Here is a 15,160-nt window from a genome sequence, read left to right as displayed (position 1 = left end):
TCCAGGGACCTCACTTTGAAAAATAGTGCTTTATGAGAGAGCCAAGAAGATGCTTTCTGAGGTTTCTACTAGCCCTCAAATCCTATGCTTCTCTTGAAACACACCTATCCCCAGCCTTTGCCCTTGCACACACACCCAGGTCCACTAATACCTGAGGTCTCAGAAGCAGCCCACCATGCCACCTTGCAGGTAGTTCTAGAAAACTGAGTTTCAGTTTCAGGGCTGGAAAGTGTGGTGAAATGGATTTGTCTCTCCTCTCCACAGCTGTGGGACACCATGTGGCCTGGTGCTCTCCTTTTTATGGCTGTTTGGGTCTCCTGGCCATTCTCTAGGCTTCTTAGGGCTCTAACTCCTCTTCTACCATCCTCATTCACCTCCTTCAATGCCTTAGCTCCTGGGGCTAGCACTTCTCTCGCTTCTCAAAGAAGGGAGAGGAAAGGCCATGAGCCTTCCAGGTGGGTATGAATCCAGTGGTTGGAAGGTCCTTCTCAACCCAAAGGCGCCGACTCTTGTTCCTCGGGTGCTCTGGCCTCCCACCCAGTCTGTGGATAGTAATGCTCCCTGACTAATCTTGTGGTTTTTCCAGAGGCTGCTAATAAATGCCGAGTGCACAAGAAACAGAGGTGGGTAGGTTCGGAGAATACCTTGGAGAAAACTGGAGGAAGGCACCCATCTGCCTGTGACCGTGAGCCACACCCCTCCAGGACTGTGCTCCACTGGGCTGGAACTCAGGGGCCAGGGCTGAAGGGGTCTCTGTGCCCTGGGCACCAGGCCAGAGCCGGCAGTGGTTTGATATTTGAGAAGTGAGGGCAGAGGTTCTGCCTGACTTTAGAAGGAAGGGAATGCTATTCTACAGCTTTTCATCACTCATGCAAGGGGGGAAACCAGCGCTCTAAGTCACATGCACAAGGACAGCTCCCTGGAGCTCATCATCCAGTAGGCTGAGACCTAAAGTGACCAACAACCTCGCCAGTCACTACCAACCATCTGTCAGTGACAAAAGGCTTCCTCTCCCAGCTGGCCAGAATAGGTTCCTCCAGCTTGGACCCAGACGCTGAAATCTGCAGTACAGCAGAGAGGAGTGAACCCAGGGATGTCTCTGATATTACTGTGTTCACAGAACACAAATGCCACTTTCTTTACTCCTTGGGCAAGAGGCTCTTCTGTGGGGGTCAGGGAGAAGCGTGGACCAATTTGCCTTTAATTAAGTAAACAGCCTCCCCTGTCCTCCCCTACCTCAGTCGATAGCAATGAGGCTGGCCGAATTGGTTCCAGATGTTGAATTCAGACAGAATCTGATTTGGGCTGGCTTGTGCTTTCAGCTCAGGCTGAAACATTATTTAGGGGAAGAAGGGAGGGGGAGGAGGATTGGGAGGTAAGGGAAGTTAGTGATTAAAAGAGAGAGGCAGTTGTCTTTGTGTTTAGTGAAAAAATGACACTGTATATGGTACCATGGCTGGTGGCATGGGGCATGCCCTGTACTAAGAGACAAGAGATTGGGGTTAAATCCCCATCACTAGAGTGGCCTAAAATACTTTCACTGGCCTCTCTGCATTGCACCAGCTTCATCCATAAAATGTAAATACTGATCTGTTCTTTGTCTAATAGAGGGGTCTAAAAAAGATATATCCCGAGGATTCCTTTTAGATCTCTCTTCCAAAGCTAGGTCATGGAAAACCAGCCCCACAGAACTGAATGCTGCTTCAGGGGAGGACCGTCCCTAACCTGCCATAAACAAGGCTTACCCTTCTTTCTCTTCACAAATTTCTAAAATCATTCTGAAGTGCCAGCTTACAAACTCACAGTCAGGAAATTACACCTCATATCTAAACTCTTCCCAATAAGAAGGAAATTCCCTGGGACCCAGGATGTTTTTTCTCACAGAGCACAGAGTAGAAGCCCGAGAGACACTGTTGTTAATAAAGATCACTTCTAGATGCAACTTTATAAAAAATCCTTTCCTAGAGATTATTTGTGTCACAATTAACACTGTCAAATATCTTTCAGAATAGTCCTTTGCCACTCAGAACTCATCAAAAAGGGAGGTGGCAAGAAGCGGCATTAAGTTTGTGGGTCGGGCTGAGGTGGGGGCTGCCTATACCATTCCCAGACCTGGCAGCCTGGGAGTGAGGGGTTGGGAGGATCTGGGTGTTTCCCTTTGGTTTTTGTGTGGCCATCTGGCCCCCATGCCAGTATGTGCTGGTGAATCCCTCCTCTCCTCCAGTCCCAAGCCCCCCTACCAGTAATCTTCCATGCTTCCTCCTCTGCTGTAGACAGGGCCCTCCAGCTCTCTGGGGCTTGGGAAGATGTTCTCATGCTGGATGATGATGGTTTTGATCAGCTCATTCACGTGGGCTTGGCAGGACACTTGGTCATGACCCTCTGGCACTGACATCAGCGAGGGCCCGAAGCAGATGGCGAGGTTGTAGGGGTCCATCATGTTCTCTTCACTGAACTGTGATAAACTGGAGGAGAAGGGAAAGGGGCAAGCTGCAAAGCCCTTGCATGAATGCCCAGAAAACACAATCACAGGAGGTGCTGCCAAGAGCAAGATCAGAAGGTCCACAAATTGCCACCTGCCTTTCTGGGTGTCAGTGGCTTTCCAGAAGTTGGGAAGAAGAGTGATCACCAGCATGGTCATTCAGGAGCTCAGGAAAATAAAACTAGAGATACTTGCTTGCAGCTCTGACCCCTTCTCTCTTTCCAGCTTCCATTTCAAATTCTACTTACCACCCCATCCTCATCTCTACCCCCCAGATCTTATCTACCAAAGGCCACATGACCTTGAGAACATGTCACTCTGCAGAGCTGAATATGGCTCCTACACACCAACACACTAAGTTGCCAAGGCAGATGGGGACCCTTAGGCTGCCCTGTAATGATATGGTCAGAGGCACAGGCACTGTGCATTGTGTACCTTCTTGCATAACAAAATAATCAAATGATCAGGGATATTCCTTTCTAGCCTCTAGACTTACTAGAAAATAGCCAACTGATTAGCTTCTGTATTCCATCAAGCCAGTAAATTTCTTCCTAGAATAGCGAATGCAATTGTTTCTTGTGTTCGTAATCTCCTCATATATTATTACACTCAGGATTTATTTAGGAAAAGGTCAGCACGCCATTTGGCTTCTGCTCGGGCTTCCTCTGATTGCAGGCTGACTTCATTCTCGGGTATTTATTTATTCTGGGAACTCTCCCCTTCTCAGCCAGCAGCTGTTCCAGCCACAGCTCCAACCTTGGCCAAGGACCCAAGGCCTTTAATGAGCCACTGCACCTGATGAGTCCCATTGGGCCTTGCCTGTCCAGGCACAAGGGCTGGGCCAGCTCTGGATACCTCCCCTACACAGCCTGCAGAGCTGTGAGCTCTGCTGAGGAGTGTCCCTTATGGGCATCGGCAGGATTTGATTCTGAGAAGGAACCAAAGGTCCTCTGTTGGGAAACTAGAAGTCTGAGACTCAGCTGTCTCCATCTGAGTAGCTGTTCTTCAGAACTGATTTCTACAGTGTACATCCAGTCTCACATTACAAAGTCCATTTTCCTCTGATTCAATAGTTCTCTCCCATCCTGGAGATTCCGATATGCATCCCCTGCCCCTTTGCGAATCACTGCAGGATTTGAGGAGTGGTACTACGGATGTGATGGGAAGAAAGGTTGAGAATCACTGTTCTCTAGGGCCTAAAATCAAATGCAGGAGAGGCCAGCAATGGGGGAGGTTACAGATCTCATTGGACTGCTTCACAGGAGTTCTTAAAGATTTAAGTGCATAATCCTTCTCTGGATCCTGAGTTCAAAGAAAGCAGAGATTTAGAAAAAAAAGGGGAAAGTTTCTAAGTCTACTTCCTAGTCAAATTAAAACTGGGAGAGACAGGAGCCGTAATTACCTTGGTAACCTGAGAGGGGAAAAACTGAGGCATGATGTGCCACAAGGCCTAAGCTGTAACTAATCTAAGGCTGGCCAGTTCCTGGTGTCATGGAGGGACAAAGAGGAGGAAGGCCTTGATTCTTTAAAGTGATCTGACAATGTTTTGGTAACATAAAGGAAAACCAGTAGTGTCTGGGAAGCCTGATGGTCAAAGGGATACCAACTCTAGCCCTGAGGGTCCTGAGTCAAAGCTCTGTGAAAGATGAGAAATGGTGGGAAGCCTGCTAAGGTAAGGACTGTTCAATTCATAGGTGACTACAATGATCAGGAGCTTGAAGAGGACTGATCTTCGTGGACTGTGGTCTTTTCTTACTCCCATCAAAATATAGACTAAAATCCATTTTTCTTTTCCAATGTATAGTGAGAACATCTAAGTTTAGGGGCTGAAGCAGTGGGTTTTTTTGGACAGAGTCTTGCTCTGTCACCCACGCTGGAGTGCAGTGGCATGATCTCGGCTCACTGCAGCTTCCACCTCTTGGGTTCAAGTGATTCTCCTGGCCTGGCCTAAAGCAGTGGTTCTTAACTATTTGGGGGACAAAAGCTCCTTCAAGAACTTGACAAAAACTTGGGATTCTCTCTCCAGAAAAATTCATATATGTGCACATACAAATGCACAAAGTTTTGTGTAAAATATCATGGTGTTAATAATCTTTGAAGTCCCTGAAGGCTGTGTCTAGTGTAAAAGTATTAAAAAACTGGATTTTTGTTTTTGAAGAAATATCTAGACCAGGCACAGTGGCTCACGCCTGTAATCCCAGCACTTTGGGAGGCCAAGGCAGGCGGATCACCTGAGGTCAGTAGTTAAAGACCAGCTTGCCCAATATGGTGAAACCCTGTCTCTACTAAAAAATAACAAAAAATTAGCTGGGCATGGTGGTGTGGTGGGTGCTTGTAATCCCAGCTGCTTGAGAGGCCAAGGCAGGAGAATTGCTTGAACCTGGAAGGCAGAGGTTGCAGTGAGTCAAGATCATGCCATTGCACTCCAGCCTCGGTGACAAGCAAAACTTTATTAAAAAAAAAACAAACAAAATAAATAAAAAAACAAAGAAATATTTAAAATGGATAACATTAGTAACAACTCCCTGCTTTAAACTTTTTGGTGTCGCCTTATATTCACTCATGTCATTTTCTCAAAGAGTTCTACTGTATTTCTGTAGTTTCATTTCATATTATTAGTGAATTCTCCTAACTTATTTGAACTCACCATCTTTTGTGCTTCATAAACATGTTCAGCATTGTGGTCAGAACGGAGGCTTTTGGGGGGCACCAGGATTGGTGTGGGGAACTTGCTTTTTAGCATGTACTTTTCTGGATTTTTAACTTTTTTATGATGTGCAATTACCTCTCCAGAGGGCCCCAGCTGAGCCGTACTTGGATTCCCGACCCACAGAACTGAGATACTGGCTTTTTGGGTTCCTTGAGATTAAGAATGTGTCCAATCCAAGAACAAACCATAGCCAGGAATAAAGTCCACACACATCCAGGACCCACAGGCAATGAAGAAAAAGGATCCCACAGTCTGGGCTCAGGCAGAGTCTACATTAGGAGCTACCTGCCAACTATTGCTATCCCTGTCCGGAAGTGGTCTGCTTTATCATATGCGTCCTGCATTCTATTTATTATTTTAGGAAACACTTTCATTATTAATGCTGCATTTTTTAAAATGTTAACTTTGATGAGCAAATCAATCTTGTTTCAATCCGAAAAAAAACCAATAAAAATAAAACAAAATGAATAATTGGAACTGGTGCAAATCCTATGCTTTCTTCAATAGTGGCTGCCATTTCTGCACCATCTCTGCAAGCACCAACTTGCATGATGCATATTCTATTGTTTCTCTCCATTGTACTTTCACACACAGTCCCACAGCCCTCCCTGTTTTCCCCTCATCCCCATTTGCTCAACACTGTCAGGCTCCTAGCTCTGGGGGCACAGACTAGGCTCCTGTTGAGGGCAGGTATTGGTATCTGAGGGGAGACAAAGTTGGTGGCCCTGAAGGGACTAACTTGAGAGTAATTAGCAGAGTTTCCAGGCTGCATGCCAACATGCTGTGTGAGTCACTGGAGTATTCAACCCAAAGGCAGTGGGGGTGCTTTGTCAGGGCCTGGCCAATGAATGGAGCAGACACAGCCATGTGGAAGAGACAAGCTGGGGAACAAGGATGCTCTGTAGCTCTGCAGGGCCAGCAAGGGGGCTACATTATAGTGTGGGTGCCCCAGAAAAGGTCTCAATCTGTGACCACTAACCTAGATACCTATACGGTCAGGCTGACCACGAACTTGGAAGCAAGGTGACACTTAGGAAATGGCCTCTAAAGTTGTATTCCTTTTAAGCCGAGACTAACCTTGTAGGAAGGCTCTTCATTTTCACAAAGAAATAGGTGTGAAAACACCTTGGCCACTTGGCTTATCTTTAGTTTCCCCCACTTTGATAGATTCACGGATCCAGAGAAACATTTTTGTACTATATGAAAGCCACAAAGCAAGGGTGATGAAAAATGGCAACTGAATTCAGCCACGAGACTGGGGGGCAACGGGGAGGGCTGAGGATTATGGTGAATTGGGGAGTGCCTACACCATCTAGGGGGCAGCCCTTACTCTATGGAGAATTGCTGCCACCTGGGACTTCAGAGTCAGTATTGCCAGATCTAACAATTTTCCAAAAGCAGCTAAAATCTAGATTTTCAAAAGTGACATCTCCCCAAATGTAAGTATGATTTCAATGTTTTTGAGACACAACAGATGCCTGAAGGGAAGGCATCTATGGCTTTATCTGGCTCTCAGGGTGCCCATTTGTAACCTTTGGTCTAGGTTGTTGAGGGTGAAACTGCAGCAAAGGCAGAGTGAAAAGACAGTGGTGCCTCAGAGGGAAAGAATCACATGTCCTTGCTTGGTGCCTTTCCTGCCATGTGGGGACCCCAAAGCTTGCTCCACACAAGGACAAGCTGCTTGGACAAGAAGGAATGCCCCATCCATACCCGTGGTCCCTCTGCTCTTCAGACCTTTGTTGTAGCCACACCCATTCCCTAGGTGATTAGCTAAATACCACCAGTACACAGGCGACTCCCGCACCGCATCTCCGCTCTTGGTTTCTCTCCAAGGGTTGGATTCTAGGTCCAATTGTTCAAAATCTCCACTTGGACATCCCACAAGTGCCTCAAATGACCATGTCCACATTGACACACTGTTTTGATTCCTTCTCTACACCTTGTCTTCTCCAACTCCATAAATGACCTCCCTATTTCCCTGCTGCTCATGCCAACAATTTAGGATTTCTCTCTTCATATTCAATGTATAATCCATGAGCAAATCCTGTTAATGCTACATTCAAAATGTATCACAGACCTGACCCTTCCTTACCACCCTCCAGACTAAGCCACTAACACCTCTGGCCAGACCACACAGTAATCTCGGGATAGGGGCTCCCTGTTGCTCTTCACGACCCTCTCCAGTAACTTATCCACAAAGCAGTTGGCTTAAACACACACACACACACTCACACACACATATAAAAATCAGATAATAACATGCCAGGCCTAGTGGCTCACACCTGTAATCCCAACACATTGGGAGGCCAAGGCGGGAGGATCATGAGGTCAAGAGATCAAGATCATAGTGGCCAACATGGTAAAATCCCGTCTCTACTAAAAATACAAAGATTAGCCAGGTGTGGTGACGTGCGCCTATGGTCCCAGTTACTTGGGAGGCTGAGGCAGGAGAATCGCTTGAACTTGGGAGACAGAGGTTACAGTGAGCCCAGATTGTGCCACTGCACTCTAGCCTGGCGACAGAGCAAGACTCTGTCTTAAAAAAAAAAAAAAAGATTCCAATTGCTTCTCAAATTCAAATCCAAATCCAAACTCACTATTATCACGACTCTGAGGTTTTGAATGGCCCCATGACTCACTTCTTTTTCCTTCCTCTGGGCTGCTGCGTGTACATTGTCTTCACAGACAGGCCTATGCTGTCTACCTCAAGTACCGTGGTTCTCCTTCCTTTCATTCACACCCCTGTACTCTCTCCCCTTTCTTTACTCTTTTTTATTTTATTTCTAACCATTTATTCCCGCTGATATATCTGTTATTGTCTGTTTCCTTCCTGGGAACAGGAACTAAATGATATCAAGGCTTTCACCTTTAATTTAACAATGTACTAAATAAGCATAGCACTGTGGCTAGCACACAGTAGGTGCTCAATAAATATTTTGTTGGGATGGATGAAAAGGCATAAGTCCATAGAGGAACTTCCAGTAGCCCAAGCCAAACAACTTCCCAGCTGTTCACTGGGAAGGCTACTCACTGACTGAGGAAGGCAAAGAGGTATCTCATGATAATCAGAGTGGTTTTGGGCAGGACCAGGAGGACCTTCCGGATGTGCAGAGCTCTCTCCTGCAGGTTGTCCATTGCTGAAAAGAAGAAAGCCATCTGTTATCCTCCACTGTGACTGGGATCTCAAGGATTAATGATCAGAAGTCTCTACTACCAGCATGAACAGCACAGACAGCGTCGGATCAAGCCCACACACAGCACTGGTGCAGCGACAGGAGTGTCATCCCTGTTGCTCCTTGGGATAGGGCTGCTAGAAGAGGGCACTTGCTGGGCTCCAGATATTTATAATACAGGATGTAAGGTGTATACTTCTTGGGCACAAGGAACTGTGCCAAATCCAAATCCAAACTTGTTATTACACATTATTAATATTAAACTGAACTAGGGTTGTTGTAATCTTGTTATTAATACCAGGTTTGGATTTGGGCACAGGGAATGGGGTTAGAAATGTTCCTCACAGCATCTACCACCCTCTTATTCAAACAACCACAGATAGGGAGCTGCCACCAACCTGCTACAACTGCTCAATACCCAGCCTCAGAGGGCCTACATCTCAGGGGGGCGGAGAGGCTGTGCAAGTCCTGTCCTGCTCACTCCACATGTCACCTCATCCTCTGGACAAGTCTGGCTTATCTTCCACCTCCCTTATCTGCATTACAAATGAGTAAAAAGTGGCTGGATGCAAGAGGTGGCAGGCTCCTGGGTATGTAGTGATATTGGGAAGGAGATCTGAAACGTTTTCTTGTGCTGTGGAGAGGTTAACTACAGGTCAATTACAGGTCCTCCATCATAGGCAGCCCCTCACTTCCACAGTGTGCCAGGTAAACTTTGCCATTTTCTCTGAGTGCCTTTATGTGAAAAGAGATGCAAAGTCCTGGATTAGGAGGAAGAGTGTATCTGTAGGCACGACCTGGGCAGCCAAGGGATCTTGAACTGTCTTGGAAACTCCAGTTCAGTTTGAGATACTTCACCTAGGTCCAGTCCTGGAAAAAGTCACAAAGACATGACCCAAGGGAATCATATCCTTAACCTCCCATGTAACTCACTTCTACTAGACTCCCACAAACAGAGGTCAACAAACCAAACCAGAGAGCCAGCTTCCCTAATACCCTGGGCATTTCTCAGGATAGCTGAGAGAGGGACAAGTACTCAGGGCAGATACTGAGTAAAACTGGAAACTCAGCAGGTATAACAATCTGGTCAACCTAGGAAGAAGGATCTTTTCTCCATTCAAAGGCACCACTCCCCCCAGCCTCTGGAGCCATCAGTCAGATGGTGCCTGCTTCCAGGCTGACCTGCATTAATCCAAGTTTTCATTAATTGTTTTCCCTGTCAAACAAATGAAAGGGTGTTCCAGTACCACAAACTAAACCAAATGACTAGGAACAGCTTTTCAAGACCCAGATTTTAGAGTAAGAGGCAGAGAACGTCTGAGAGGATAAAGTAGAGAATATATCTTTGTCTTTGGGAAAATATCCTATTACTACTTTTAAATGTGCAGAGAGCTTTTGTTCCTAGAACACATATTAATACATTTAGCAGGTAAGCCATGTCTTGTTTAGTGCAATAAGCACGAAATATTTGCAATGCTTGCTTATGCTTTTCTCCCTTGTACCATTAAAAGTACAAGCACTGTATTGAAAATAAAAGGTATTTTACTAAAAGAAGACAAAGTCCAGAGAAGCAAAAGTATTTAAGACTGAGGTGAATCAGAAGCAAAAAAAAAAAGCCAGGAATCCTGACTTGGGGGTCCTAGATTCTTACTGAAAAGTCACTCCTCCTCCTCTCCCACCAGGGGATGAAGGAGGATGAGGAGAAACTTCACTGGGGAAAAGAAATCTTTATTGAAAAGCTTACAAGAACACACAGACCCTGTAAAAACTTTTTATCTCTTGCTACCATGTGCTCTGACCCAGAAGTCAATCTGAAGCCAGGATGGTACTTACTGACGCAGGCCATCAGGTCATGAAAGATGTCCTTGGGGAAGAGAGGGTGTTCCAGCCCCCGGAAGTAAAGCTTCAGGACGCCAGCTATGGAATCCATGTCATGGTCATTCTGGTCCCCAGCCAGGGGGTCCTCTCCTGAGGATAAGCAAGCCCAGCAAAAAGGAAAGAGTGAGGGAGGCAAAAACACACAGGACAAACAGAGGTGGTGGGGAAGGGGTGAACCATTTATGTCCTGGTCCCAGTCCATCAGCTCTCTGCCCAGCATGGTGGCCATGAGTGGGACAGATCAGGGAACAGGTAAAGCAAAGACTGCTCCATTTCAGAGGCTCCAGGACCAAAGGACAGGAGATGAGCCCATCAATATAAACTCTTGTGCCAGCCTAGCTCAGGGACATTCCCTATCAGCTGTGGATGGGACACAGCAACTATCTCTCACAAGAATCGTAATACCAGGCTGGGACTAAGCCCCTGGGGGGAGAAAAATGAGGTCAAGGAGGCCAGCTCCTGAGACGGGCTCTTAGGTCTCCTGGACTGCGACCAAGAACACCTACGTACAGAACAATCATGATGGAGCTCCCTATGGAAAATTTCCTATCAGATGTAATTAGATTTAATCATAGGACCAGCCTCAAATTGAAACTATATATATCCATTACAGTGACGGAAATTGCCAACGCTTGTCCATTACCTTAATAGCCCACAAGATAATAAATGGGCTACAATGAACAAGCGCATTAGCCTTGATATTAACTGCCACCAAGGGTTCCGGATGAAGCCATAAACCGCCCAGATATCACAGTTAACTTCTTGGTTTTGGCAGATCATCCGCATGAGAGAGGCAGGATGGGTAGGGCCACAAAGGAAGAAGGAAACTGGGACGTACCCTGGTATTTCCCTGCATATCCATGGGGTGAATGTGTACAAGAAAGCAGGTGCCCCCTGAAGAGACAGGCAAGCTGGCTTCCTGACTTCTGGGGACCTCTTAGGGAAGAAAAGGTGGAGCCAATACCCCAGGGGGCTGGCAAATATTTGGTTTTATCTTCAAGACTGTTTCCTTACCTCTCTCAAAGGCATTTTTGATGTCATTCACTTCTACCTGGGATCCGGACACCCGAAAAATTCCTTCATGCTGTAGTCCTGGAAACGCACAGAAAAGTGATCAAGAAGAAAAAGCAAATTCACAAGCATAGTGCCAAGCTTAGTTGAATGCCTATCTCCTGCAGCCAGTATGTATGTAAGCACACTGTCTCTCTTCTTCAGGCCAAAGGAGAAAAACATGTACAAGGATATTGGAAAAGTCACTGGAATAATCTTGAGGCATTCATTTTCATTAGAAAGCACCAAGTTAGAGATTCCTTTGACTCCAAGGGCAACTATGAGGCAGGTTCCTTCCCTTGTCTTTGCCTCTCTGCTCTCATCTGTAAAGCAAGGAAGTGACCCATTGGTACTTTTTAAAAATCATCTAGGGTCAAGAACAGAAAAATGTACTCAGGAAACTGAGGCAGGAGGACTGCTTGAGGCCAGGAGTTTGAGACTAGTCTGGGCAACATAATGAGACCCCCGTCTCTACAAAGTGTTTTAAAGTAGTCAGGCACAGTGCTTGTAGCATGCCCATAGTCCCAGCTACTCAGGAGGCTAAAGCAGGAGGTTCACTTGAACTGGGCAGTCACAGGCTACAGTGAGCTATGATCACACCACTGCCCTCCAGCCTGGGTAAAAGAGTGGACCCTATCTCAAAGAAAAAAAAAGAATGGGAAATGGGTCAAGGCGTTAGTTCTCATCAGAGGAGTTTCATAAGGTCTGAGATTATAATATTGCTTTAGCTGTTCTAACATGGTTTGATTGTTCAAAGGGACAATGCTTTCAATACTTACGAAAAAGAAAGGACATGAAACTAAGTTAGGAGCGTCCGTCCAATCTTTCGGCTTCCCTGGACCACATTGGAAGAACTATCTTGGACCACACATAAAATACTCTAACACTAACGATAGCTGATGAGCTAAAACACACACACACACACACACACACACCCGTAATATTATAAGAAAGTTTATGAATGTGTGTTGCGGCCCATGGCCCATGGCTCACGGGTTGAACAGTTTGCTATAAATGATCAGTCAACAGATAGTATTGCCAGACTGCGCTAGGCACTGGTTCCTGACCACAGCTTTAGTCTAAAGACAAACATGCGTGAATGTTACACTATGATAATGTGCACAAAAACTTCTTAGTTTTGTTAGAGTAGAAAAAAATCATGAAAAAAATGCTGGCATAGTGACTGCTGCTAATCAATGCTGTCATAGAAATAAATTACTTGGTCCTCACAAGTAATGATGTCACAACAAGGTAAAGGTTAGCAACAATCTCATTTTCTGGATGAGGGGATTGATGAGTGTTGACCAGCCTTAAGTTGTACAGGAAGTAAGAACCAGGGCCAGGACTCAAACCCAGGCCTTGGGGCTGCAATCATACTCAGTCCTCAACATCAGGCTTGTGGAGCCTAGTGGAGTGAAACTGCAGAGTTTGGGAACCACACTGGTCAGTCTGAGCATGGACATGGCTTACAGACAGCACCACACACACAACTGCAAAACTGGTCAGAAATGCAGGAAGCACATCATCAGTGCCAGCCCCAGGGGTTGGACTGAATTAGCATCTCTGATTGCATCAGACCACTCAGTTTTTCTCAGGATCCCTGGGTTTCAATCTTAGGTATTTTGTCAAAATCCCTCTGTTATAGCACAATCTTTCAAAAACCTTGACATGCTAGAGAAATCTCAAATTTATTTTAGGAAAACAAAATAGACTAATGCTACATTTTGCCCACTGTTTGAGGGTCTCTCAGTGACGGGGCAGATGAATTCTATCAGTTAGATCTTTGGAGGTAAACCATGTAGGCTGGGACTGAAATTTTGAATCCAATTGAAACAACATTAAGAAGTAAGCAGAGGAAGTGTAGTTACCTGGCTTGTAATATGTCTTAAGTTGTCTGCTCCTGTAAGGGAATCTCCAGAATATTCCTCACAGAGTGGCAGGCAACATTAAAATCTCATTAGTACCAGTGTAATACGACTACAATATTAGTTACAAATGGGCTGTAAGAGCCAGATAATGTTGTTTAAATATAATATGTAAACAACAAGTGCTCTGAGAGAAATAGCCACATGTCACAACATGGTATAAGCAAATGCCATCTCAGAAACCAGGCTACTCACTATGTTCTGGTTGGTGAAGCCACTGCACAAATTCCTGAAAGAGAGTCACCATCTTGATACTTTTTGGTAGGTTAGAACACCAGGGAAAAGCAGCCTTGGCCTGGGAGTCCAGGACAAGAAGAAATGAGAGGAGAGCTCACTGGAAATCAGGCAGCAGGCCTGGAACACACGGAGCTCTCTTTGGGTCTGGTCTCTGCTTCCTCTTGAGAACTTAAGCTTTGGAGGGACTACCATATGTTCTTGCTCAACAGACAGAACCTCTAGATTCTGGAAGCAGAAACATTAATAAGTGGCTGGTTTCCAGAAAGTAAAGGGAAAAACCAGTTGGCTTTTTATTATAATGCAGGTGAATCCTTGCATAACCAAAGTGACACATCCATGATCTTTCAAATTTTTTCTTAGTTCACACTAAGATGAAAGTATAAAACTCATCGGGCTTGGAGAAGTTATTTGGAAATGGCACAAAAACTTCCATTATGCACTAGATCCAGCCATTGCCAAAAGCTGTTCTCCTGGAGAATTCTTGAAATGATTTCTACAGCAGTCATCTCATGTTCATGTTTTGGTGCTCCTTTCCTCATGAAAATGGTGGTTTGCTTTTTCCATCATGTTTCAGTTTCAATTGTTCCTCAAATCCCTTCTCTTCCTTTAAGCCCTCCTGGATCACCCTCACCTACCACTGAGCTTTCTCATCTATATAATGGGGACTATAATGTCTACCTCTCAAGGAAATTGAGGATTGTTAGGATGTGAAAATCCCCAGCATTCAGTGGGCCACAGACTCTTTCAAGGCTGACACAAGTTATAAGCTCTATTCTCATTAAACGCATATACACAAAAATTTTTACCATGGTTTTTTAGGGAGTTTATGAGGACCTTAAGCCCCTATTTGGGAAAAATCAATTTAGTGGGACAGATGTTTTTAAAACAGCTACTATGTGCTAAATTAAAAAAAAAAAAATCCACAGTAGGCCGGGCACGGTGGCTCACGCCTGTAATCCCAGTACTTTGGGAGGTTGAGGTGGGTGGATCACGAGGTAAAGAGATCAAGACCATCCGGGCCAACATGGTGAAACCCCATCTCTACTAAAAATACAAAAAAATTAGCTGGGTGTGGTGGCACACGTGTGGTGTGGTCCCAGCTACTCGGGAGGCGGAGGCAGGAGAATTGCTTGAACCCGGGAGGTGAAGGTTGCAGTGAGCCAAGGTCACGCCACTGCACTCAGCCTGGCACCTGGTGATGGAGTGAGACTCCGTCTCAAAAAACAAAACAAAAAAAATCCACAATATACTTATTTGCTTAATCCTAGAATATATATTAAAATACTTTTAGAATTGCTAATCCATATCTACGTAATTAAAAATTACTAATTACTGTAAAATATTTGTTTAGAAATCTTTTTACCTTCAGATTCATATTATATATCAAGGCAAATTTCTTAGGTTATTTTCTTCTTCATTCTCTTCATTGTGGTTATGTTATTCATTTGTAATACAGTTAGGCTTATTTACTACTGTTTGCATTCCACTTTGGGTTGTACCCTCACCCTGCCTTTCTTTATTTATTTGAGACAGGGTGTCACATGTCGCCAAGGCTGGAGTGCAATGGTATGATCTCACCACAACCTCTACCTCCTGGGTTTGAGTGATTCTAGTGCCTCAGCCTCCCAAGTAGCTGCGATTATAGGTGCCCAGCACCACGCCTAGCTAAGTTTTTTGCATTTTTAGTAGAGACAGGGTTTCGCCA

General features: G+C 45.2%; 1 protein-coding gene across 11 annotated transcripts in view; it reads right to left on the bottom strand.

Moving 5' to 3' along the window:
* SRGAP2 (SLIT-ROBO Rho GTPase activating protein 2) overlaps window positions 1-15,160 on the bottom strand; it is a 271,565-nt gene that overhangs the window by 15,421 nt on the left and 240,984 nt on the right. For all 11 annotated transcript variants that reach the window (XR_013529861.1, XR_013529862.1, XM_035280593.3 and 8 more), the window contains exons 15-18: window positions 11,258-11,335; window positions 10,199-10,333; window positions 8,224-8,329; window positions 2,241-2,465 (exon numbers count right to left, since the gene is read on the bottom strand). Coding sequence is in view for 9 of the 11 variants with exons in the window: in XM_035280593.3 (XP_035136484.1) it covers window positions 2,241-2,465; window positions 8,224-8,329; window positions 10,199-10,333; window positions 11,258-11,335 (544 nt within the window). In the remaining 2 variants the exon portion in view is untranslated. The remainder of the gene's footprint in view (window positions 1-2,240; window positions 2,466-8,223; window positions 8,330-10,198; window positions 10,334-11,257; window positions 11,336-15,160) is intronic.

The sequence above is a fragment of the Callithrix jacchus genome, chromosome 19 (assembly GCF_049354715.1).
Source record: "Callithrix jacchus isolate 240 chromosome 19, calJac240_pri, whole genome shotgun sequence".
In the NCBI taxonomy this organism is placed as follows: domain Eukaryota; kingdom Metazoa; phylum Chordata; class Mammalia; order Primates; family Cebidae; genus Callithrix; species Callithrix jacchus.
The sequence above is the reverse complement of the archived record's forward strand: the minus strand, read 5'-3'. Positions and strand labels throughout refer to the sequence as shown.